Raw genomic sequence first — 24,382 nt, 5'->3', positions numbered from 1 at the left:
GAATTGGTTCTCTAGCCGAAGGCTGAAAGGAAAGTGACAAGATTCTTCACCTCGCGATCACTGCAGCTTCGTTTCAGCGGCAGAAACACCACTGGCCAATTGCGTCACAAAGAATCTGAATGTATATTGATCTATAGTCTATCAGCGAGGCAAGAAAAGCGCGCAGATATTGCTTATTTTCCGCATTTGTGTTAAGAATTTTGGATGCAAATGGCAAATATTCAACAGAGCCCAAAAAGAGAGGGGTTGATATTCCTAGAGTCAGCATTAAAATCCCACCATGTCCCAAAATCCCTGCAGACACAGTGTGAGAAGCCTGTCCATCCCTACCAGTTGAAACCCTGCATACTAAATGAACTGCAGATGCGGGCGTAGGAGGGGAAAATTATTTCATAGAAACTAAAGCCACCATGTCCAACCACCAGGAATAGCTCAGAGATGACGCGGATTTCCGAGGAGAGTTGAAGGGTGGCATGTACAGTACGGAGTAGATGGCTTGAAGCTACATTACTATACATTTATGAACGTGTGACTATGAGGCATTTTGCTCCAACAAGAAGCTTACAAGAGCGGATGTGTCAGGAAAAAGAGGTTATACACTACTGAACGCCACCAACATCGTATTACTACAATATTTCTCATCATCATCAGCTTACTACAATGCTCGTCTAATACTCGCTTATGCTAGCTCTCTTGGCTCGCACATATATTTTACTATAAATAGCTCTATCTTTTGTATGAAACAGATATATTAGATAGTGTACGGATAATATAACAAGCAGATCTTGATACACATAAGATTCATATGTCTTCAACATATTCATCCGTGACACCCATTCCGACAGGATGATAAGACCACATTCCTAGGTTTGCGAATGCTGGAATGTAGCCATGTAGAAAGGATCTAGGAAGCTGCATCAGCCTCCAATTGATAGCTCGCATACTTATTTCTTCACGTCGTGTCGACTAGTTCCTAGGTCCATAAATCTCAGGGCAGAGAAAAGTTGTTTAGGTCTGGTTAAAAAGAATCAATCATGATGAATATAGAGAGACCCGTGGACAGCTTTCGTACCTAGGTAGTAACTAGGGCAATCCTGATCACGTGGTCAAGAATGCCCTAATACCGAGCGTAATGTAAAGGGGAGCCTTTCTTCCTTCCAAAGATACTAGATGGGCTATCAATTTACCCAAATAGTTACGTGAAACATGTGTTAGAACATATGAAAACCATATATATAACAATATTACATTATGATATTCAATAACACTATGAGCATCAGTATTTGGGGTGTCCTGCATCCGATTCACTTTCCACATTTTCTCGCAAATTTTTTTTGCTTGATGGACTCGCTTTTTCTGAGGTTGCTTTAGAGAAAGCTGGACTCAAAATGAAATAAAAGTAAAAATAAAATAAATAGAAGAATTGGGAGACTAAACATAAAAGGTAGTCACTTTTCCACCAAGGGAGCAAAGAGAACGTGTTATGTTGAAAACAGGGGAAAAATTCGAGGATAGGTAATTATGAAGATAAGGAATTAAACCACAAATAAAGAGAGACTAACGACAAAAAGCCCCTAACTTGAACAGCGTCCCAATATATGTATATATAGAGGGGGTATTGCAAGGAAAAAGAGGAGATAATGAGGATAAACCCGCTCAACTCCCACAACCAAGACCCTTTTGCTATAACCAACCGAAATAAAGATACATTAACCCCGGTAACCTTTGGATATTAACATATTATCATCAGTTCACATGCTCCAAATGTTGCCCTCTCCACATTACGTCACTCGGTTGACCAAGTAATTCATGCTTTTTCAATAAAATTATTTAGTGATCTTCGATTTTGAAACGACCGGCCGTAGGTCCAAGGGGAAACCAAAACAATGGACAAAAAAAGGAAAAGAAAAGGGGGAAGTGGAAAAATGTTATAAAATTCATGATCAAAGAAATCCAATAACAACTGGTGACAACGGTTAGGGGGCATCAGGTGTGAGTCGCAGGTGCACTGTCGGGGACAGTTTGCTCCACTCCATAATCAGCTGGTCGTTCGCCTCGTATACTCCGACGTATCTTGGACAGCAGTGAATTGTCTTGCTGGCCTTGCCTCTTGGCTTCCCTTTCCTGCTTCTTCCGTGACTTCTTCAGCTGCTTCTGGGCTTTTACTTTTTGCCTCTCCGTCTCCTTTTGTTCCTTTTTTAATTGCGTCTGGCGGGATTTTTCTTCTTCAGATCCTTCCCTTTTAAGCTTCTGCTCCTGCTCGGTCCTCTGTTTCTGCAGAGCCTTCTCTTCCTTGGTTCTTTGTTTTTCAAGCTTCTTCTCTTCTTTTGTTCTCTGCTTTTCAAGCTTCCTCTCCTCCTTTGTTCGCTGTTTCTCAAGTTCCTTCTCTTCATTAGAAGGCCTCCTGCCCGCAGGTGGCGCTACTCCTTGCCGTTGTTCCTCGACCTGTGCGCCGAGATTTTGTTCCGCAGAAGAAGATTGATTGACTGGTACAGCCACGGGGGCCGCAGGGGCACCTGCATCAGCTGGTATGGCAGATGGCGCTGCGCCACCAGTCGCCATCTGTTCTGGAGGAGGCCCCTCGGCAAATGCTCCCCCTGCGGCAACCGATCCAGGACCAGGTTCACGAACAAGTGTATCCCCGGGGCCGGGCTCCTGCTGCATAAAGCCTTCACCTCCTTCAGCACGTATCGCAGCTGCTTCTTCTGCCGCGACTTCTCTGAGTGCAGCATCCCTAGCGATGGCTTCATCGAATCCACCTTCCCGTAACGCAGCTTCTCTAACAGCTACCTCTTCAGCTGCTACTTCTCGTGTGTTTGCGTGTTTGATAGCAGCCTCCATATTAGCAGCCTCACGTGCTGCTGCCTCCCTGGCAACAGCTTCTCTGGTGACCGTCTCTTTGGTTGACATTCTTTCTGTCACTGTTTGTTTCGCAAGTGTTTCGTTTGCAACTGCTTCTCTGGTCGCAGCTTCGGTGGATTGTATCGTTGCAGCTGCAGCGTCACGAGCAGCCGCTTCCCTTGCTACTGCTTGACGGGTTGCTTCCTCCAGCACAGCTAATTCTGCCTCTGCGGATTCTCTCGCCGCATTCTCTCTAGCATACGCCTCCCTGATCGCCTGTTCCATGGCTGCGACCTCATACTGAGCTGTCTCTCGGGCAATATTTTCTCTAGTGGCAGCTTCTTGAGTAACAGCCTCCCTCGCAGCAACTTCCTCTGCTGCCTTTCTTTTAGCCGTTGTCTCTTCTATAACTGCCCGGCGTGTTGCTTCTTCGCGGGCGGCAATTTCCTCAGCAGTTACATACTCATGTTCAGGCTGGGGGACTCGGGCAGACTGTGGAGGTCCAACAGCGGTAGGTTGCATGGGAGCCTCTAGAGGCACCTCGAGCCCTTCACCCGTAGGTCTCTCAAGCTCTGTTTCATGCGGACGACGACCTCCCCCCTGGGGCATCGCTTGGCCTTCAGTACTGGGTACCACATACGCCTTCTCCTCTACGGGAGCTTCCATGCCTAAAGGCCTTTCATACTGTCTCTCGGGTTCCTCCCTGCCTGGCTCTTTCATCATTCCAGAATAACTTTCGGGCTCATACTCAGCTTTCCCAGTTTGTCCCGTCTCTGCAGCGCGGGGCTCAGGTTGAGCAAGACGCTGTAGCTCTTTTTTTCGTACTCTGGAAGGCGGGGAAGCAGGGTTCGCATAATAACCAAGGGTGCTGGAGTCTCTCCAGGGCACCCCAGCCAAAGGGTCATGCGCAAGAGGGCGGCACTCCCTACCTTTCCCCCAGGCAGATATGGGAGGCTCTTGAGATTTATTCAAACGATGTACAGCTTTCCCGGCTTCATTATAGTTCGGATGTTAGCGACAAGGTAGGAATGGACAGAAACACGAGCGGACTCAAATGATCGCAATGGCTTTATATAAAGATGCAATAATGCTTACACCTCATCGTTTCTCCAGGCGCATTAGGTATGCGGCGAAAGTAGGCAGATGCAGCTGCAGACGCTGCTGCTTTCATCTCATCGGTGACCCCTACTTTTCGAGCACCGATTTGTTGCTTTTGCTCAGTAGCAACACCACCCGGCCTTGTAGATCTCTCCTGGGTTCTCATGCTGGCTTTGAGCAGTGGAGCATTTTGACCTCTGCTGGTTCCTCCAGCAGTAGCGCCAGTTGGGGGGCCATTGACAAGCGCCTTGCTTTCTTGCTGTGACGATTCCAGTCCAGCGACACCAGAATCAATGCGACGATGGTGCGGCTCAGGAGATGAAGGGCGGCTTGCGAAGGCTGCCTCTTCATCAGGATAGCGGGGCTGAACCTTTTCCGGTGCCGCACTTGATCGTAGATCTGCCAAATGGGACCCTTGTCCGGCTAAGACTGCATCCGATACCCTTCTCGAGCGCGCTCTTTGAATGTGAGATGCAGACTTTCCGGACTCCTTCGGCTCACGATGGCTGTCCTTTTGTTAGCACGCGCATTATACAAAGACGAAAATTGCACGGAGCTTACACGAGCGACTTCACCCTTTGCATGTTGTATCGCTAAAGGATAGGGGAATTGACACTTTTAAATTAGATGCACCAAACTGCTCCCAGATATCAAATAATGATTATAACTGCTTTAATATGTGGCGATGTTGCAGCGGAAGGAACGGAAAGAGATCACAACACAGGAAACTGATGATGACACTGAGAGTAGCAGATATAGGGGCGGTATCGTTGAAAAGAGAAGGCCAAAAAACTCCCTGCTTGATATATATGATGACTTTGCATATGATTATTTTTTTTAGAGAGAAACAGAGTGGCTCGTGGAATAGTCGTTCAATTGTTTTCAGGAGAAGAGAAGAGAGGATGGAGCTGACGGATGGGGCACGGGTTTGGGGTTGCAGTAGACGTGATGAAGTCATTGCACGTCATATTTGCAAGTCCAACAATTGGTTGACGCCACAAGGGCTTGCAGCCATTGCTGATGTTTTGTTGTGAAGCACACACTGTCTTAGCAGAGTATGAGGTTTCCATGGTTCTAGTCCGGTCATGCTTTTAGAGAACTCAAAATATACTATTAAACAAAATAGCTGAGGCTATTTCTCCCAGTTTAAACATTAGCGTATATCCTATAAAAAAGATTTCCTCAAGGCTGATAGATTGACTTGCCATTGAGCAATTGGGTGAGCTCGGAAACCACCTACTGCTCGGCTCCCTCCCGCGGCGAAGAGCGCGGTAAGCTTTAGGATAGTGATTGCTAGCATTAGTTGTTAATCATCTACTACAACATAAGCAGCTCTAAAGACACATAACTACATATAGAGAACAACTCAATCTCTCACACAACGCAACAACTTGATATCAGAAACAACGTGAGGTAAGCGAGATCTCGATGCCAAGAAGAAATAGCCGGGGTAGACGCGTTTGCTCTCATTCCAGAAAAGGAATAGCTTCTAGTGTCGGAATAGTTTAGCGCAGAAATAAGCGGGCCAATCAGACGTGTGAGTTGTCTTTGCCGGCAGAGTGGTAAAATACAGCGTAAATAATACGGCGCAGTTGTCATGAAAGACATAATAATTCCGCGCGTGAAATGAAAAACGATATAAAACACACGACCTGAACTTCCGCCGAGTATATCTAGATCGCGACCCATTCAATCGAAGACCATGCCCCCCAAGATCGGTGGATGAATCAGATAACCCCAACTGAGTTTCCCCAGAAGAATCATACCACCTGCGGGTTGCCAAGGCTTGTGGTTGTACCGGATGCACCAGTGATGAGCCATGTTGGCCGCCATGCAATGGGCATCGCTGATGCATGTAAGAAAGTACGAAATCGGGTGCAACCGAATGCGCTTGGAACATTCTTCCGCTAGCAGCAAAATAAACGATTGGCTCTGCTTTCGTAGGCGGACATCTGCACATCCACCCCAAACTTTCTCGTCGCTAGGTGGAGACGGCTAAACACATTTGCAAACCAAAACCGACCTAGATCGACCCTTGTTGGTGTGGACGCAGCTGTTCCGCTTCCGTCCACTCGGCAGTGCTGGCACTTCATTTCAACTACAGGTGTTTATCAAGAACGTGGTTACATCTGTGGGTCTTTTCCCGTCGGGAATCAGTAACTGCACAAGCAACAAAATGGGGTCTGATTATTTCCGTCTCATCCACCCCCCTGGGCCACCCAATAGTCGAGCCTGGAGGCTTAGAGCGGGCTAACAGGGTCCCATATTTTGCGAACTAACTATATAAGCACATCTTCCTGTCTTTTGTGGAGATCTGTTATTATTATTATTATTATTTCCCATTCCGTGGTGGATTTTTGCGTACGGAAAAGGGATAGCCAGCAGATCATGCACAAAACCCTGATGGAAGCAGTATAAAAACACCTATTCTCCTCTCTCCCCAGTTCCGATCCACCCGGCGATAGCATTAAATTTTCGTTCTAGACGCAGCAGGCGGTGCGAGTGTTGGAGAAAGGCTAAATCAAAAGGAACCAAGGGACCAAAATAAATCTGGACCTGAATTCGTTCTGACGTGACCATACCTTAAAAACCTGATCCTCTTAACCCTTCCCCTTCCCCGGCAGGACAAAAAAGGCACATCTTACGTCTTGAAGCCATGGTCAGAGTTTCTCGACAGGTTTCCTCTACCTTTCACGCTCGTTTCACCAGCAAATCCGTTTCCGCCGCTTCCCTCTGACGTCGATTAAGGCGCAATTCCTCGCAGGTCGAATCTTCGGACGTTCGCCAATATGTCAATAAAACCCCTCCGCGAGAAGATCAAACGCGTCTTCTCCCGCTCCGATTCCGGGTCTCTCCCTGGCTCCTCTCCCACCCAAACGTCCAAAGACTCCAAGAACCAGAAATCAAGCCGTCCGAAGAACGGTTACTGGCCCAGCCAGCCCCGCGATCACAGAGGCGGCGGAATCGGACCTTCGATAGGCGTCAAACCGGGCAAGATCAAATATCGAGCGAACGGCAAGCCGAAGATAGAGCTATACAAGGCACACGAGGTACCGCGGTCGAAATACCGTGGCCCATTCGATGAAGCCCATATCCAGCGGCTGGCGGCGTATTCGATATCCAACGCAATGTTGAGTGCGGATCGGCCGCGGTCGATGCTCTCAGAGCTCTCTCCGATGGGGACGAGGGCACCACCGAGCCGCAGAGGGAGCGTAGAGAGCGAGCGAGGGGTTGTGCAGTGCATTAATGGCGGAGTAGGGGATGTGCATCAGCGGCATCCGCTAATGCCGTCGAAGGACGCATCAGGAATTATCTCGTCTACTGTGTATTCCACATCACCAATTACCACCACCTTCTCAGAACGAAGGGATATCGATAGTGGTCCTCCTATCGCTCCTAATATCAGGGCTACCATACTACAACCAGTCGACGGAAACATGAGCTCCTCTACGCTCCTCACATTGCAAACGCAAGATACGCTACCCACTCAGGTGGATGCAGCAACAATCTCCGCCGTTCAACCAAATCGGGTCTCAGAGGCAGAAAAGGAAGCTGTGTCACCGTCCATGTCCCGGCCCGTCTCGTCAGAGCAGCTATCGAGTGCGTTGCACGCGATAAAGCTAAGATCATGAGTAATGATATTTTTGTGTTGGTATTATATCACTGCTACGATGTATCGGTTCATTCTTTTCCTTTGTCTGTTGGCTTAGATAATTGGTTACCGGGCGCTTGGGTTTCTGTTTGATATGAGCATATAAGCACTGGGTGGTGGCGCGAATTCTCTTACATTGAATTGTCATTCGTATGTAGGTTGCTTTATTTTGTTATTCCTCTTTTGTTTTCTTTGTTTTTCTGTCTTTGTGTGGCCTATTATTATCCCTTTGTTCTCCGCGCATTTATGCTAAACATGTACATAGACAGAGGTTTAGATACATTCAGTACCTCGCCATAAGTTTTGAAACTGTTATGAAATTCAATTTGGCAGTACACCGGGCCGATTTGATGTTCAAAAATGTTTCAAACTTATGGCGAGTCTATACTTATAGATTGATAGAGACATATCTATAGACATTAGGTCATGCTGAAACATAGATTATGGCTAAATAAATACCTGAGTTAATTGCGGCTCCCTTGTTTACGCTCTCTCTGCACCAAGTTTTTATAACAGGAGCCAACGCAGTCTGTAAACCAACTGGGTTATCTCCGGTGGTTTTTTGGTCCAGTTGGTTTTCCCCTTCAACGAATTATGAATGACACTCGAAGGCAGCGAGTGGGGTAACTGAGTTGAAATGGGTCTGAATTTAATGAATAACCTAGTATCACAGTTAACATAGGGTTTGTTGCCATTCGCGAAATATTTATAAGGGCTTTCTTTGGTGTCTATGGCTTGGCTGATCGGCCGTGACAAGGGTGAAACTTGCAAGAACTTAAACGATAAACTTGTAAATTCGCATATGCTCTTGTAGAAAAACAAAATTTAGAGTTGGAGTAATCCGGTGAGAAAGGTTCATTATTCTCAACCAGTATGAAATTCATAAATAACAACATGTCGAAAAAACCAAAGCCCGGAGGTATATAAAAAGTTATGACCATCCATAGTTTCATCTGGATATCAAGTACCGGCCAAATTAAACAACGCATAGCAAACCAATGCAAAAACAAAAACAAAAACAAAGAAAACAGACATCAGTCTCTTCACTTGCCCTTCACTCCTCGTGAGTAACCGCCATATCCAAAACTTCCACCCTTCCCTTCCCCTTCGTCTCTCCTCCCACGAATTCACTCAGACCCTTAAAGGCCCCTGGTTCTGCAAATCCAATAACCTCCCATTCATCCGCATTTAGCACATCTTGTACCTCGACCTGCTCGAAATAGCTTAGGATGCGATCTTTGACTGTGCCGGACGCCTTTGGTGCGGCAGTCTCGTGCACTTGGTCATGATCATCATCCTCAACATAAGCATTTGAACCGGAACGCGCGTGGCCCTTTTTACCCTTCTTCCCACCTTTCGAAGGAGATGACCCGTGGTTCCCGCCACCACCACCAGAGCCAGGAGAAGATTTGACAGCCTGTTTAAGGATCGACGTGGGACATGTGATCCGCAGACGCATACGGGCCCGCATGACGGGGATGGGCTGCCAGGCAATCAGCGCTCTCATGGCATCGAGGGCCTGAGTCTTGGCAGATTTCTTCGTCACAACGCCGGTCCACATCGGCTTTTTGGGTGTCTTCTCATCCTCCTCAGCAGTGTCTGGTTCCCCAGGAGCAGCATCAGGCGTATCAGCAGTCTCAGAAGCTTTACCCTTGTTGGGAGCAGCGGTGCCACCTTGCTGCCCGCTCACAGCACTCAGCTGATCCAGCGCCTTCGAAATCATACCAGTGGTATAAACCCGCTTTGACACAGGATCAACCAACCTCGCACTGACGATCTCTATTACCTCTTTCTCAATACGCTCGAGGACATCTCTCCTCTCACGCTCACCAACCTGGACCTCACCCTTCCGCAGAATTTCCTGAATTATCTCATCGTTAGACGCCTTGGTGCCGAACGCCTTGGTTAACTCTGCAGCAGGGGCTGTCTGGGCCTTGGAGACTGAGAGGAAGACTGTGGGGATCTGAAGGACATTATCCAAATCCGTTTCAGTCCCTGAGCGGTATTCGAGGAGCTTGTTTTTGTAGCAAGCTAGCTCGAAGCGTTTCTTGCCTGGAGATGGTTGTGGTTAGATTTATGCGTGTGAGAGATGGTTGAAGTAACGAAAAACAGTAGACGAGGGGGGGTTTTACTAACCTTTTCTCAACCGGACGATAGAGACATTCGTGAATCGAATCTGGTTTGAGGGTTGGTTTATGCCTACAGGCATTTTGAGAGGAAATGAGGGGTAATTGGCAGCTGAATGTTGGTTTTAACGGGATGGGGCTGTTTGAATGCTGGAATCTTATATAGGGATTCAATACAGGATTGTAACAAAAAATATGATGGTGGTAACGGTATTTATTTTGTTAATAAAACCAATACTTCATATAAAATCGAGTGATGTCTTGACATATAGACATATATACGTGGATGGGTTGACTTGGGGGGAAGAATAGAGGGGGAAGGAAAAATTGTAAACAGAACAAACATGACGGTGCCAACTTTCACGTGCCGGCTAGCCTCCTACCTAGTTCCCCTCCTCCTCGTGGTCAAGAACTGACTCCATACAGGAAGAAAAGAAGAAAAGAAACACCATGCTCGCAAACCAAGTTACTAATGACCACGGCGTAAGTGAAGTTAAGATTCCAATCAGGCTATCTTTGTGCGCCTCTCGTTTGGTCTACCATCTGTAAATCAGCGCAGCTAATCAAAATCACAGCCTTCAATTTTGCAGCTCAATTTGCAAGTTCATGGTGTTTTTGCACTATTCAGTGACATACCTCAGATGACCAGTGATGCATTCAGAAGATCCTTTGATTCAAGGGGAAGGTTATTAGACTCTCTCTGACTATGCAATCTCTGTCATCCGTGGATCGTGAGAGAAAAAGTGATCCGTCCTAGGGTCGGCAGCTTCAAATCGATGCTTAAATTTGGCTCCCCCTACCCTCGTTCCTTGTGATACTATTATTGATATCGCGAACTCACTGTTATTTTATTCTCGGAAATACCTTTTCAATTCGGGAGAAAGCGGTGGTCAGTCGCCTTACTGACAATCCCCCCCATTCCAGCGGAGAGAACTTCTCTGACGCTTAAATGTGCTCACCCGACCCCTGAGCAAAAAAGAACAAGAAACTGGTAAGGAATCGTCCTCAGAGGTTGTTCCTGATTGCCGGCACATCGTTCTCGTCTTGAACCTTCAAGAGGATCCTAGGAGTCTTCTTGAAATATAGCTGCTCTGCTCAGCACTGCTGGACCCTTCTTCCCAGGCGGTATTTCGGTGTCATTGGACGGCCATTTTCTCCTATTTCGCATGCAGTCCTTGCCAACTACACCAGATCCTCGAACGTTCCGTTGGATGACGAACCATTCCTACCGATTCAATCAAGAGACGGAGAATGTCGATTGCCGACGAGATGTTGGCGAACCTGAACTGCTCTTCAATATCATTACGGATTATTTTATAACAATGAATATTTCCATCACAGGGACGCAATACTGGGAGAGCTATGCAGTCATTGTGCTGGAGCATCTGACTTCTAATCCAAACGGTGTTCCAAGTGTGATAGCGCATTGGCCTTGCTATTGCCTCTTTAAAATCGAATGGGCAGCCATATCAAACGGAACTTCCCACATGCAGGTCAATAGAACCGACAGGAGATATCGCCCAAAATGAGACACTCCTCCCCGATGTCATGCTGGGCTCAAAAAAACAGTTTCAGGGTCGTGAAAATTTTGACGTCGACCCGAGTCCTATCTTAAAGCCGAATTGGGAAATAAGTAAGTACATAATGATGGCCTTCTGCGTAACACGCGTGTCTTTCATCCCGTGGCAGGCAAAATGGAAGAGGAATCAAGGACAATAACGAAGGAGCTGTCACCCTGGATAGGTGTTTCCCTCGTCCAACGGCACCCAGATATTTCATTTCGTTTTACAAGTGTTTTGAAAATTATCTGGGGGGCACCCCGGTTCGGCTGCACAGTATTGAAAAGTCAGCAAATACGCCATTAGACGTCCTGTCTTCATGAATAACCCATCCACAGGGTACAGGGAGGGGACAAATAGGCCTTGGGGAGGGCGGTGGGTTGCGAGTGATGACCCGGAAGAGCCCCATCAGTAATAAATCCACACACGCCGGATGTACAGTACTTAGGGGAGGGGTCTTCGCGACATATGATGGATGGGGTCTGTGGTTTTCCGCTTTGGAGCCTGGCAGGTAAGGTCGTCAGGCTTTTCCGTTACGCACAGAGTCTGGTCAATTCCTTAACTGGGGACTAGTAGTTGCAGCAGATCATCCTATCGACGGCGGATATTCCATTACATGGTAATTTTATCAACCCCATTCCTAAAGAATGGTACGATGTCCATGTTTTTTTTATTATAATTGAAACCGTTGCAAGACACATACCATGACTCTTCCATAACCTGTAATGCAACATAGATAATGCCATCGCCATGGTTGGGTAACACTTTGTGCTAGATGTCAGCCTGGCCACAGCCCAAGTTTAGTTCTATCCCAGTTCGCAAAAACTTGTTAGTGTATACAACCTTGGCTCCTGGACAAATGCGGAGCGACCCCACCGGGTATATAACATCAAATTCCCTACAGGGCAGTTCCAACGGTAGAATAATGCCAAAGTTTATAATACTGTTTTGGTTATGCCTCTCATGATTGGCTTGAGAAGTAGGCGCTGCAGACTCTGGAGCAATGTCCGATATGATGATCCCAATACGCTTCCAAGGGATGATGTCATCCTGGAAGCTGTTTGAGGCACATAAACATGTAGGAAACTGCATACTGGTTCGACCATCCATCCATGAAGCCGCAGACGGGTCATTTGCACAACTCAAATGCTGGTAGAATTACATGTGTATTTCACCCTCTTCTTTTAAATATACAGGCGCCTTGGACCATAAGAGAGCGATCGCACAATTAGCGTGGTTTTTATCGTGTACATTAGTGTATTAAATACAAGAAAACTACTGGATTATATGAGAGATCAGCTACATTGGCGTGTTTTAGTGTAATTTATGTAATCTATTTGACCTAGTTAACCCTAATTAAGACATCCACTAGATATAAGAAGCACAAACAAATCTTAATCTTGAAACTCTATCTTTATTCTTCCTTTCTCTCTTTCTTTTATACTGCAGACACAAGCTTGAGTAGATGACAGGGAAATTTGATGATGATGAACAGGAAAGTTGACAGTAAGTATACATATGCTGGGTACAACAGAATAGAGCAGAAAATCTGTATCAACAAATCAGATTGCATAGAATTTAGTATGAGAAATTATTGGTGGTAGCTTCTGAGCTAACAGCGTAGTTGGTACACTAATCGTATCTCGCTAATTGTGCCTCGATAAGTTAGTTATATATATCGGCGTCCCTGAGCCGATAGCCGCCAGGCGCCAAGTCTCGTGACGCAATGAGTCCCCAGCCGCTTCATCGTCATCCTTCCCCCAACCATCTACAACTCTGCTTTTCTCTCCCATATCAACTTCATCCATTCACTCCTCCGTCGGCCCGAGCTCCATCCTGTTTCATCTACACTTCAGATCTAAAACAGCTCCATTGTCCGAATAACCTTTTTATAGGTATGTATATATACAACCCATTCGTTCCTACTCTCGCTTCCCGGCTCGCGTTTAACATCGAACATCGTACGGATCATAGATTATAACAATTCTCGATTCCCTGAAAGTCGGTCTGTACCTGGTGGCTATGAAGTCTCTCGCCCTTGCACTCCTCGTTGGAGGTGCAATCGCCGCCGGGCCGCAGCAACAGGTCCTCCAGGCACCAGTAGACAACCCCGATGTCGCTGAACCACCACTCCAAACGATCGCCGACACCTTTGACCACCTACGCGGACAGGCCACAAACCTCTGGAATGATGTAATCGACAAAGTCCCAAATATCATGGATACCATTACTCATACCCCTCCACCCAAGAAATTTAACCGTCGCCCGGATTCCGAATGGAACCACATCGTCCGCGGTGCTGAAATCCAGGCCGTCTGGGTGGAAGGCGACGATGGTGAGAAGCATCGCAAAGTCGGCGGAAAACTTGAAGCTTATGACTTGAGAGTCAAGGCTGTTGACCCGAAATCGCTTGGTGTTGATACTGTCAGGCAGTACAGTGGATATCTCGATGATAACGAGAATGATAAACATCTTTTCTACTGTAGGGCAGCCAAACTACCTCCTCCCATCTGAAAGAAGAAGGCACAACCCCTTCAGTAACTATTGGTTAACCAACGAACAGGGTTTTTCGAATCTCGCAACGATCCTGAGAACGACCCGGTCGTTCTTTGGCTCAACGGCGGTGAGTTTTCCTACGCACTTACTTTACAATCATTACAAACGAAATTGAAAACAAGCAAACGAACTAACCCACATGATCCCGCTGAACAGGTCCTGGCTGCAGTTCACTCACAGGTCTCTTTCTTGAACTGGGTCCGTCGTCCATTACAGAAGATCTAAAGGTTAACTACAACCCGTACTCATGGAACGCGAACGCGTCCGTTATTTTCCTCGATCAGCCCGTCAACGTGGGCTACTCCTATAGTGGTGGCTCCGTTAGCGATACAAATGCTGCTGGCAAGGATGTCTATGCCCTTCTTACGCTATTCTTCGAGCAATTCCCGGAATATGCGAAGCAGGACTTCCATATCGCTGGTGAATCTTATGCCGGACATTATATTCCAGTCTTTGCTTCCGAAATTATGGCTCATAAGGAACGCAATATCAACCTCAAGTCCATTCTGATTGGAAACGGATTGACCGATCCTCTCACGCAATACCCACTCTATCGACCCATGGCTTGTGGTGAAGGTGGATACCCGGCGGTGTTGGATCAAGCTAGCTGCCAATCCATGGATAATGCTCTGCCGCGTTGCCTTTCCATGATCGAAGCTTGCTACAGCAGCGAGAGCGCATGGACTTGTGTTCCCGCTTCTATCTACTGCAACAACGCAATCATCGGCCCTTACCAGCGCACCGGTCGGAACCCCTACGATGTACGGACCGATTGCGAAGGCGGTAACCTCTGCTACACTCAACTGGGAGATATTAGCAAATACTTGAACCAGGCTGAGGTGATGAAGGCTCTTGGCGCCGAAGTGAGCACCTACGATTCCTGCAACATGGATATTAACCGCAACTTCCTCTTCCGTGGCGACTGGATGAAACCATTCCACCGTCTCGTTCCAGGACTCATCGCTGAGATGCCCGTCCTCCTTTATGCCGGTGATGCCGATTTCATTTGCAATTGGCTGGGCAATAAGGCCTGGGCAGAGGCTCTCGAGTATCCCGGTCATGCCAAATTTGCCGCGGCTGAAATGAAGAACTTGACTATTGTGGACAACAAGAGCAAGGGTAAGGTTATCGGCCAAGTGAAGTCCGCCGGTAACTTCACCTTCATGCGCCTGTACGGAGGCGGACATATGGTCCCGCTCGACCAACCCGAGGCGAGCTTGGAATTCATGAACCGCTGGCTGAAGGGTGAATGGTCGGCTAAATCGTCATCCTAGACTGTCTATTCTATACGTTTTTCATAACGATAAACTATAGATTCTAGAGCTGAAAAAGGGCGAACTGCCTGTGATGCATGCAAGGCCTTTTTTTTACGGGATATATTTTATTTTGATACTTTCCAAGCTGTCCACAACTCCACTTCTAGTAGTGTCTTATCGTTGTTCTCTTTTTATTTTAAAGGGGTTTTAATTATGCGGTTTATATTAGTATTTGCATTTTGAGTTGCAGAAGATTGCCAATTTCATTCTTCTTATCACGCAGCGCTATCTCTTTTCTATTTCACTCATTTCATGACATTGTTTTTTCCTCAGTTCTAGTCAGCCATTCCCACATGAAAGCGGCAATGCGGTCGCCTGGCTACTTAGGTATAATATAACTAGAAGAAATAACACAATACATATACATTATGAATGTGTATCTTCTTTCCCGTCTCGGGGCGGCTGCATCTGTTTCTTAGGGGAGAGTAGAACTTTATTGATTTAAATTGATGGTGTAGATTAGAGCCAGCTGTAAGGGATGTCACAAAGATACATTTGACGCCTTAGATATATATTCGAACGCGCGTGCCTAATACATGTGGATTTGGCAATTATAATATTCATTGTTACATTGAACTTCACGGTTGAGGGCAGAGATGAGGGAGAAAGAGAGAGAGAGCATCTAAAATGGCCTGGCTCTTATCAAGGATATAGCAGCTGACAAACAGATCAGGCACAGTAGTACTAGCCCAAACTCGCTGTGACTGCCTGGACATTGGCTCTCTCTATTGCAATTGTCCCACCCCCTACACATGCATCGCATCATCCTTCCGCAAAACAGGCTCACTCATAGTGAGGTGAGGAAACTGACAGATGGATTAGATTCATACAAGATCTCTTGATGGATCATTTTGGAGTTCATTTTTTTGTCCTTCCATTCATAATTAAAAAAAACACCCTCATTTCATTCCCATAAGTGCCTAGCAAGCAAATAAGCCGCATAAAAGACACAAGGAGTACATGCCGTAGAAAGCATTGTAACTGACCAGTCCCTTACAAACATCCCTCACCTCCTCTCCTCACACAATCCCCCCAAAACCGAACCAACAAAAGAGAAAGAAAAAAATAACAGGCAAGAAAAACGAGAAAAACATAAAAAAACACCCGTTTAACCCTTTTTCTTGCTGACACCAACAGTCCGCCCTCTCCGGCCAGTGGTCTTGGTGTGCTGACCACGCACTCTGAGACCCCAGTAGTGACGCAGACCACGGTGGGCGCGGATCTTCTTCAGGCGCTCGAGATCCTCACGCAGCTTGGACTCCATCTGGTTAGCGAGGACCTGAGAGTCCTTGCCGTCGGTGATGTCGCGCTGTCTGTTGAGGAACCAGGTGGGGATTTTGTATTGGGTTGGGTTCTGGATGATGGTGACGATGCGCTCGAGTTCTTCGGAGGTGATTTCTCCGGCGCTGTTGTGGGGCAGTTTTCATGTTAGTTTATTACCCACATAGAACGGCTTGACTTTCAAAGGGGAGGAGGAGATGTGGCTCTTCGGGCTTCGGGAAAGGCTTCTTTGGTGACATTGAGATGGATGGGTGGATGGCTCCAAAAGAGGAATGAATCTCTCATGGAGCAAACTGGGAGCGACTCTTCGGATGGTCGTCTTGTAACATCGACATTCGTGGCCTCCAATTGCCATCTTTCATTTTCCTGATCCCAATCCAATCCACTCCCACGTCAAATTTTTTCGAATCCAAGTACCCAATCCCAATCCCAATCCAAGCCCAAACCGACTTCCCGATCCTCATTGTTCCGTCCAAAAAAGGTGTTCCAAGAACGGCCCCAATAGGAAAATGAAGTGGAATAAGAGAAGCAAAAAAAGAAAAGAACAAGCAAAAACCCACCGCTTAGTCAAATCAACATCCGCCTTCTTGCAAACCAGGTTGGAATAGCGACGGCCAACACCCTTGATCTTTGTCAAGGCGTACATGATCTTCTGCTTGCCATCGACGTTGGTGTTAAGAAGACGAAGGATGAACTGGAAGTTCGTCTTCTCGCCGGACACGAGCGCTGTTTCAATAGCCCTTTTCGTCAGCGAGCGACTTCCTCTTTAACTTTTCGTGGAGGAAAAAGTGCGCAGCAACGGGGGAGCCAATACGTACACATGATGGGCGATATATGCGGCGCACGAGGCGGGTATATCGTCGCTTGGCTTGAAAAGGGGAGGGGTTGTCGGAGAGTGTAGTCGAGGGTTGGTTGACGGACAGGAGGTTAGGTGATGTTCTGCTCGTCGTTGAGAATGTTTGCCGTTGTGGGATCGAAAATACTCGGCTAGCTGGAAACAGACTAGCGCGGGTCAAGGCTTGGCGTGGGTTCGCTTGGAGATTATGTAAGTGGATGTTGCGGTGTGCCAAGACGTCGCTTACCCAAAATGGGAATTATTTCGGGCGCTCGTGGAAATGTAGATATTCTGCGCACGTATATCCTACTATCTACACTTTTTCCTACTTTTCAAAACAAATTTCTCGCTCGGGTTGACAGTATAATTCTAAAAAAGAAACCAAAAAAGGCCAACATTGGCTGTACATTTTCGGGATCCCTGTCAAATCATCTCCTCCACAACCAAGTCTAAAAGGAAAAAAAAAAAAAAAAAAAAAAAGATCGCGAAAATCTCAAAAAGCGGGCTTATCCGTCAAAAACAATGAGACCTCACGATTCGTTGTTGAAAAGTAAAAATCATCATGAGTGGGAAGAATCGAATATAGAGGAAAATAAATAATGTGGCTCATGAAGCCATCCCATCCCATCTCACCCATCCTAAGATTTCAACTCCTACTTCACACACAAGGGAAAATGGGGGAAGGGATGAATGCAACGAGCGAACGACGCTAAAAGAGACATGGTTCGTCAAGGTCCCCAAGATCCAGTGGTTGAGTTCACTAAGAAAAAGGATCGCTGGGAGAAAAATAGGGAGGGGGCTAAACGGGAAACTAGTGGGGGAAAGAAACAAGAGGTTGCGTTCATCATCATATACTTTCCAGTATTTTTCGCATTGGCAAAATAACAAGAAAAAGCAAGAGTATATATTTGCCAATTTAAAAACCAAAAGAAAGGTAAAAAGGGAGAAGAGATAACAAGAATCTCCGATATCCGCCCCCAGGTATAGAAGAATGAAACCAAACAAAAATCAAATCACAACAGCCCAGAAGGCGAACGAGAAGCGGGGTTCAAACGAAATCCATCAAAACAAGGACAAGGCAATCACATTACTCCATAGACTGGTGCATGAACAATCACATTGCCTGCTCCCTTACTCCTCACCTCCACGGCAACAAATGCCGCAAACCTGATGCGGTTAATGTGATTATTGCTGGTGTTGGGGGCTCCACACTCGCCCTCTCTAAACTCCGCTTCCTCCCGTTCCCTCTCCCGCGTAAGAGCAGAGGCGGGTCGGGCTTGCTGTTCAGCTTGACCCTGGCTTGCGCCACCAGGGCCGCCGGAATGCGGCTTTTTGCTAATCAGCGACCCAAACACCGATTTCTTCCTCGACTCCTTGGGCTGTGCGGAAGGCACGGGAGCTTGGATAGAGTGGGTGGTGGAGGCAGATGAGGAATCTTTCCCGCTCTCCCTATCCAGCTCCAGCATGGAAGAACCCTCCGTTGGAAGGCCGGGCTTCATAGTTTTCGTCGCTGAGCCTTGATCGACGGCAGACTGGGGTTCTGAGGAGCTGACGAGTGGAGGCAGCGATGGCTCTAATTTCATGTAAGTATCTGATATCGGAGATCCGGGGAGGAAGTACTCGATAGCAATCTCTCTCGATTCAAAGGGGACATTTGAAGAGATGCCAACGGCAAGCTCGACAATCATGGAAACACCATTTTCGAGTCCTGGGGGCGGTGGGGCTTTTAAGTGCATTTCCAAAGCCGCCGTGAGCTTCTCGACAAGGCCTTTAATTAACTGCGATCGATTCTCCTCCGAGGCTCGGCTCTGCAACACCTCGCCCAATCCATCCAGCGTGGTCCTGCGCCAAGCAGACAATTTGGAAAGGTGGTTCTCTCTATCCTCCTCTGAGGCTATCTTGGCACCACACCGCACATTGCGCTCAATCATTTTCAAATTGCAACTAAGATTCGGCTCGAGACCAGGATGGAAATATCGGTCAAATATCTCATCGACAAGCCATCGACTGAGACATGCTCGTCCGACAGCCGTCATTTCCTTAGTCCCGACGGCAATCGCATCATCATTAACGAAGCCTTGTAACCAAACCGGAATGCTCCTCCACTCCTTGCGAATATTGAAAGCAAGATTGTTAATCGCGCCATCCAGGCGGGAAAACCGTGTCAGATATTCACTATCGTCAAGGACTGTACGAGATGTAGCCATTCGCTGATGAGCCACGGTATTCTGGAGTAGTTGAACCTGAGCATCCTTCTCGAAATAGTACTTTTTAACTTTAAGATATTTGGCTTCTGTAGGGAAATGGTCAGTAGAGCCAAGAGATTGAAGTAGACGGGGGTTTAGATAATATTGTGAAGATAGAGCCTCTCGCAAAGGTCACGTACGGAGTTCCTCGTGTTTTTGCACTAATGCACGGACTTCGGCTTCTGAAAGGTCTTCGCGGCCTTTATTACTACTACTATTATTATTATTATTAGTTGGCGGTGGTGTTTGTCGATCCTGGTCTCCTAGGCTCTGCTGGGAATGGTTTCCTTTGAAACTCCCGCCCTGGGCAAGATTTGGTGGATATTGGGGTTGGCCACCAGCCATTCCTTCTCGACCTTGCCCGCCATGCTGAGGCGCAGAGTCTACCTGCTGTCGCAGTCCCGTTTGTCTCTCTGGTGGCATGTTGCCCTGAATCTGCGCAGGTCCTGCAGAGGGCTGGAGGGTCTGTCGGAAAATTGGCTTCTGGTGGCCTTGGTCAGCAGATTGATATTGGTTGAGAGAGGATGGCGGCGGGCCTCCGGACTGCTGCGAGGGTGGCCGAGCAGTAAGAAGGGCTTCTGGCTGGGAAGAATACGGGGGTGGGTCGGAAGTTGGCTCTGTAAAGTGGGCAACCGAGTCACGTCGTGTGGGGTAGCTAATCTGGAACTGAGGGTTGAGGGGTGCGGGTTGCTGCACTTCTGAGAATTGTTTCGCCTGGAACGAGTCGCTAGACTCTCGGTGCGCGTAGAAGGATTCTTGGCTTGATAGTGGATCAGTATTCACACGCTGTATAGAACGATTCTCAGGGCGCTGGTCGTATGTCTGAGCTTCAAGATGTGAAGATGATCGATTGGCGTTTTTGGAAGGGTAGGAGGGATGCTGCTGCTGGTGGTGGTGGGATTGTGGAGCCCGTTTCGAGAGCGGCATAGGGGATTCTACAGCTTGTTCTTCAGTAGACTCCGGAGTTGGACCAATAGACTTCCCGCCTGGTGTCTTTTTTGGCGGAACTGTCTGCACTATATCTTTCTTTCGCACGGAGAGGTTCCGACCCAACACTTTGGGTGCAGGCGTCGTAGAGTCCTTGGATGAAGAAAATCCGAAAATACTCCTTCTTGACTTCTTTGGGAGCGATTCCAATGGAGGAGAAGTCTGAGGGCTATGGAGGGTCCACGACAACTCGGACGAGCTCACTTCGGGGTTTGCAGAGGTATGAGAGGAACTGAAGGTACTTGCAGAGGGCGGGACAAGATTCAGAGTCGGTCGTCTGGAGTAATTTGGAGCAGGCTGAGGAGAAGCAGGTGAAAAGGAAGTGACAGCCAGTCCAGGGATGAGATTAGGATCGGTCGGTTGCTGATTCTGATGGCTGTAAGGATGCTGAACCGCGTGGGTAGGGTGAGCATGAGCGTAGCCTTGGTCGTATGTCTCGTTATTAGCATAAGAAGAGCGCTGGTATTGAGCCTCAATGTTGTAGTCGAGTGATTCGCCCGCGGCCTGGGGAGGGGCTTGTTGGGGTTGGTGGTGATTTTGGTTGTGGTGGTAATGCTGTTGCTGCTGTTGCTGCTGTTGCTGATGCTGCGGGTGATTAGACCAGTTGTCGACAGAACCAACTAGTGACGCCTGCGATCTATTTTTATGAAAGAATTGCATGAGTCTGGGCGGACATTAAGGTCACTAAGGAGGCAGTCGGGTGAGTGGAAATAGGTTTAAGTGGTGTTTCCGCGCCTCTTGGAGGAAAAGGGGGAGGGGGATTTGGACGGGGAGTTGTTTCACCCCGAGGAGTGCAGCATCGGAGCAACCGGGGGTTGGCTGGGTACAAGCGAGTGGGCGGTTTAGGGGGGCGGGGGGAGAGGCAGAATGGGCACGGCGGCAGCGGTCAAAACAGAAGATCTAAATATAACTCAGAAGGTGAGGGCGCTGACGGGCGGCATGCCTAAATGCCAAAGGAGACAGGTAAGAATGAAAGGGTTGGCCTAGGAATGCTGCCGATCATTGAGGGATGACCGCGGGGAAGGTGGAGGGGGAAAGAACAAGAACGAGCAGGAGAAAAACAGAAGAAAAAAGCAAGAAAGCAAGAAAGAAATGAGGAACTACGCAGTTCCCCCGGCGCGAAAAGAGAGAAGCTGGAAATCAAGATGCTGTTCGAAATGAAGCCGGAGTTGGAGGAGTTGAAGTTCGACGTACGTTTGACATTACAATGAGGCTGAGTGCGCGGGACAGTCACGTTACCCGATGCCCTGAACCAACCACTTACTTCCGGCAGGATGGTCGTCGGGGAGCTGTTGAGGCGCCAATTCATATCGATTCGTGTTGATTGTTGCGCTGTCGACGTTTCTCTGGAAAGAGGGGTTGGTTTGCTACGAGATTTCGGATTTTTCTTTTTCTTTTTTAGTGAAAGTTCGTGCACGACTTTCGCTTGAACAAGCTCCACACTATCCGATGTTCCCTTAAAGCCCGCAAGCTCGTATTTCTCATTTGGCCAGAGAGTTGGTGGCTACACCCGCTTTGCAGCCAGGAACCAGCCCAGCTTCACTTGCCTAGTTACCGTGTAGAGAAAAAGAAAAACACAAATATACACCTGCGGAGGGACCTCGACCGCCATTATCCATACCCAAGAGGGATGAAACAGACGAGTGAGAGCAGATCGCTGCTCAGCCAGGTTCCATGGATGGGTCCTCGGAAGGCCCAGCGGACATGGGCCGCCCCTGGGCAGGCCAAGGCTTTAAATTCACTCCACTTAAACCCGTCCGGTAAACCCGATAATGAAACTCTTCGATATAGTATTGCTGCAGACAAACCCCGCCGACGATGATCCACTGATACAGGATACACATGTAAATGCAGAAGTGGTGGGATGGGCGAACAACAAAGCATAAACGGATCTTATCATAGTCTTTCGCTCCGGAATGGAATTCAATAAAGTTCATCCAGAAAATATTTTCTGATGGTCATCGCATCGGTGCCTAGTAACTGCTGCTACAAGCCGACCTATTTTTAGCGCGCTGGATTTCCTGTAGTTACCGCTTGTTGGGAAAGTTACAGCGTTACTCTCCGTCTTGCAGCGTAACTTTACTCCACAGATGGGTTATTGTGGTGGACGTATTGCTTGCGAAAACAGAATTTTCCCAGTCCCCTGAAAATTAGTAGTAAAACACCACAAAAAAATCAAAATATCCACATTTCTCTAGAATCATTCAATATCATCCAATATACGTCTTTTTCAATCAAATATTGTAATGGGGCTGGGGGTGTGCGCTTCTTGCGGCACGAGAACAATAGCCAGCGGAACCACAATAATAAGAATATCAAAGAAGCATCATCGAGAATAACCACACAAAGAATAGCTATATACACACACACACAAAAGAATATCATCAAATTGAACACGTAGGAAACACCACACATAAGAATCATCTAAGAATTGATACATATATGCAGCGAAGCCCGGCGAAAGGTTGTTCCAATCCGAGATCGCTCTGAGACCACTACATAGTCTCATTACCAAATTCGTTGATCCCAATACACAGTACTCCGTACGAAGGGCGCTATCAAAAGAATTGCGCCGGTAAAAAGACAGCTAGACAGCGCCACAAATCTTGGCAGAAATTCACACTGTATTTTATACTGAATATTCAGCTCTTGATTATTCCTTGTCTTCACTGCTATTTAACATGAAATCTGCATGTCAATCTACATATCAATCTGCCTGCCAATTTACCACCTAGACTGGCCGGTGGGACCATGAATTTCACATTTAATCTCATTTAATCTGATTCTATACATTTCTTGATGTGAGTTTCATCAGAATTAAGTCTTAAAAAAATCTGAAAATGAATCATTTCTGAGAGAAATGATGTGAAAAATGACCAGATTTAATTCAAGAACAGTGAAATAAGAGTAATTTCTCAGAATAAACTGTGAAAAATGATTATTCTTTCAAAATTAGAATAAGACTAAGACTGAAGATTAAAATCAGTCTTATTCAGTTTATTCAGTAATTACTTATATAATTAGAATTTAATAATAATTATTAATAATACTTATGAAATAACTAAATACATTCTTATATAAGTTTATTCTTTATTTTTTTATAAAAACTACACTTCTCTGATATATTATAATCAGAGATATTAAACTATCTAATAATTTTATATTTTATAATTATAAGTTTCTTGATTATTTTTTCTTATAATTGTTCTCAGTGATAGTGATAAATATTTTAACTTAAGTTAAACTTTCTCTTTATTCTTATCTCTATTAATGAAATTATTAGAATATTTGTAAGAATAAGTACTCACAGGTGATTATTCAGATGTTTGCAGCTTAGTGTGATTGTAATATGACAGAACTGAAGCAGTGACTAGTCAGCAGTGTCATGTAGAAGTAGTTGTTTGAGAAGCTGTATAAGTGAGCTTGACTATCTTGCTTGAATAGTGAGCTTGTAGGCTATAAGATTATTGTGAGAATATCACAGATGTGATACTTAGTATACTAAGAAGATTGTATAAGACACACAGTAACTCTCATATATATTTCAGTAGAAGAAAAAGACAAATCACTGACTTCTTTTATAAGAAGCTAGTATCTAGCTATTCTATATAGATAATGAGTGAATATCTTCTCTTATTTCATAAGTGAGAATAGTCAGAGTGATATCTCAGTGATGTCTTACTATTAAGAAAAAGTAATCTGCTGATCTTATATAGAAGTGAGATTCTTATATTTATCAATTGAATCTTTCTATGATATATCTGAATAATGTTATAGAGTGATTGCTAACTGGTTCAGATGATCTGCAGAATGAATGAAATTATTCATATGAAAGTGATGAGCTGTGTGAAACTGCAGCAGAGTCTTGATATGACTAGAAGCATG

The 24,382-nt window shown here is 46.4% G+C and overlaps 6 protein-coding genes across 7 annotated transcripts; 2 read left to right on the top strand and 4 right to left on the bottom strand.

Moving 5' to 3' along the window:
• Nucleotides 1-951: 951 nt before the first annotated feature.
• On the bottom strand, nucleotides 952-5,857 carry BDCG_02418. Of its 2 annotated transcripts, none has more exons than XM_045417957.1 (4): nucleotides 5,145-5,857; nucleotides 4,501-5,071; nucleotides 3,937-4,445; nucleotides 952-3,833 (listed from the first exon to the last, which is right to left on the bottom strand). In XM_045417957.1, exons 2-4 carry the CDS (start codon nucleotides 4,521-4,523, stop codon nucleotides 1,987-1,989), a joined length of 2,379 nt encoding a protein of 792 aa, XP_045280044.1. In that variant the 5' UTR covers nucleotides 4,524-5,071; nucleotides 5,145-5,857; the 3' UTR covers nucleotides 952-1,986. The 2 variants fall into 2 exon arrangements, with proteins under 2 accessions (XP_045280044.1, XP_045280045.1); XM_045417958.1 differs by having other exon boundaries at nucleotides 1,231-3,833; nucleotides 5,180-5,776.
• On the top strand, nucleotides 5,111-8,298 carry BDCG_02417 (uncharacterized protein). The gene has a single exon (XM_045417956.1). It carries the CDS (start codon nucleotides 6,729-6,731, stop codon nucleotides 7,569-7,571), a length of 843 nt encoding a protein of 280 aa, XP_045274645.1. The 5' UTR covers nucleotides 5,111-6,728; the 3' UTR covers nucleotides 7,572-8,298.
• On the bottom strand, nucleotides 7,694-10,183 carry BDCG_02416 (guanine nucleotide exchange factor SDO1). The gene is made up of 3 exons (XM_045417955.1): nucleotides 9,728-10,183; nucleotides 8,051-9,643; nucleotides 7,694-8,001 (listed from the first exon to the last, which is right to left on the bottom strand). The coding sequence occupies exons 1-2, from the start codon at nucleotides 9,798-9,800 to the stop codon at nucleotides 8,646-8,648; spliced, it is 1,071 nt and encodes a 356-aa protein (XP_045274644.1). The 5' UTR covers nucleotides 9,801-10,183; the 3' UTR covers nucleotides 7,694-8,001; nucleotides 8,051-8,645.
• Nucleotides 10,184-12,716: 2,533 nt separating this feature from the next.
• Nucleotides 12,717-18,055, top strand: BDCG_02414 (carboxypeptidase Y). The gene is made up of 5 exons (XM_045417954.1): nucleotides 12,717-12,782; nucleotides 12,946-13,171; nucleotides 13,251-13,758; nucleotides 13,840-13,899; nucleotides 13,989-18,055. Exons 3-5 carry the CDS (start codon nucleotides 13,299-13,301, stop codon nucleotides 15,104-15,106), a joined length of 1,638 nt encoding a protein of 545 aa, XP_045274643.1. The 5' UTR covers nucleotides 12,717-12,782; nucleotides 12,946-13,171; nucleotides 13,251-13,298; the 3' UTR covers nucleotides 15,107-18,055.
• Nucleotides 15,417-17,721, bottom strand: BDCG_02413 (40S ribosomal protein S18). Its single transcript, XM_045417953.1, has 3 exons — nucleotides 17,248-17,721; nucleotides 16,990-17,155; nucleotides 15,417-16,554 (listed from the first exon to the last, which is right to left on the bottom strand). The coding sequence occupies exons 1-3, from the start codon at nucleotides 17,249-17,251 to the stop codon at nucleotides 16,257-16,259; spliced, it is 468 nt and encodes a 155-aa protein (XP_045274642.1). The 5' UTR covers nucleotides 17,252-17,721; the 3' UTR covers nucleotides 15,417-16,256.
• BDCG_02412 (uncharacterized protein) lies at nucleotides 17,737-22,463 on the bottom strand. Its single transcript, XM_045417952.1, has 2 exons — nucleotides 19,651-22,463; nucleotides 17,737-19,557 (listed from the first exon to the last, which is right to left on the bottom strand). The coding sequence occupies exons 1-2, from the start codon at nucleotides 21,155-21,157 to the stop codon at nucleotides 18,347-18,349; spliced, it is 2,718 nt and encodes a 905-aa protein (XP_045274641.1). The 5' UTR covers nucleotides 21,158-22,463; the 3' UTR covers nucleotides 17,737-18,346.
• Nucleotides 22,464-24,382: the final 1,919 nt, after the last annotated feature.

This window comes from Blastomyces dermatitidis (genome assembly GCF_000003525.1).
Source record: "Blastomyces dermatitidis ER-3 genomic scaffold supercont1.3, whole genome shotgun sequence".
In the NCBI taxonomy this organism is placed as follows: Eukaryota; Fungi; Ascomycota; class Eurotiomycetes; order Onygenales; family Ajellomycetaceae; genus Blastomyces; species Blastomyces dermatitidis.
Note: the sequence above shows the minus strand (reverse complement) of the source record. Positions and strands in the feature narration are given on the sequence as shown.

Bases quoted from the DNA above. Each gene is read 5' to 3' on its own strand.
- BDCG_02418 (XM_045417957.1), bottom strand. From the start codon at position 4,523: ATGCAAAGGGTGAAGTCGCTCGT. The intron at 4,446-4,500 runs GTAAGCTCCGTG...ACAAAAGGACAG, and splicing joins CAAAGGGTGAAGTCGCTCGT to CCATCGTGAGCCGAAGGAGT. The intron at 3,834-3,936 runs GTAAGCATTATT...ACTATAATGAAG, and splicing joins GCCTGGAGAAACGATGAGGT to CCGGGAAAGCTGTACATCGT.
- BDCG_02417 (XM_045417956.1), top strand. From the start codon at position 6,729: ATGTCAATAAAACCCCTCCGCGAGAAGATCAAACGCGTCTTCTCCCGC.
- BDCG_02416 (XM_045417955.1), bottom strand. From the start codon at position 9,800: ATGCCTGTAGGCATAAACCAACCCTCAAACCAGATTCGATTCACGAAT. The intron at 9,644-9,727 runs GTTAGTAAAACC...AACCATCTCCAG, and splicing joins TATCGTCCGGTTGAGAAAAG to GCAAGAAACGCTTCGAGCTA.
- BDCG_02414 (XM_045417954.1), top strand. From the start codon at position 13,299: ATGAAGTCTCTCGCCCTTGCACTCCTCGTTGGAGGTGCAATCGCCGCC. The intron at 13,759-13,839 runs GTAGGGCAGCCA...ACCAACGAACAG, and splicing joins TGATAAACATCTTTTCTACT to GGTTTTTCGAATCTCGCAAC. The intron at 13,900-13,988 runs GTGAGTTTTCCT...CCCGCTGAACAG, and splicing joins CGTTCTTTGGCTCAACGGCG to GTCCTGGCTGCAGTTCACTC.
- BDCG_02413 (XM_045417953.1), bottom strand. The intron at 16,555-16,989 runs GTGGGTTTTTGC...GCCCCACAACAG, and splicing joins GATGTTGATTTGACTAAGCG to CGCCGGAGAAATCACCTCCG.
- BDCG_02412 (XM_045417952.1), bottom strand. From the start codon at position 21,157: ATGCAATTCTTTCATAAAAATAGATCGCAGGCGTCACTAGTTGGTTCT. The intron at 19,558-19,650 runs GTACGTGACCTT...ATTTCCCTACAG, and splicing joins GCAAAAACACGAGGAACTCC to AAGCCAAATATCTTAAAGTT.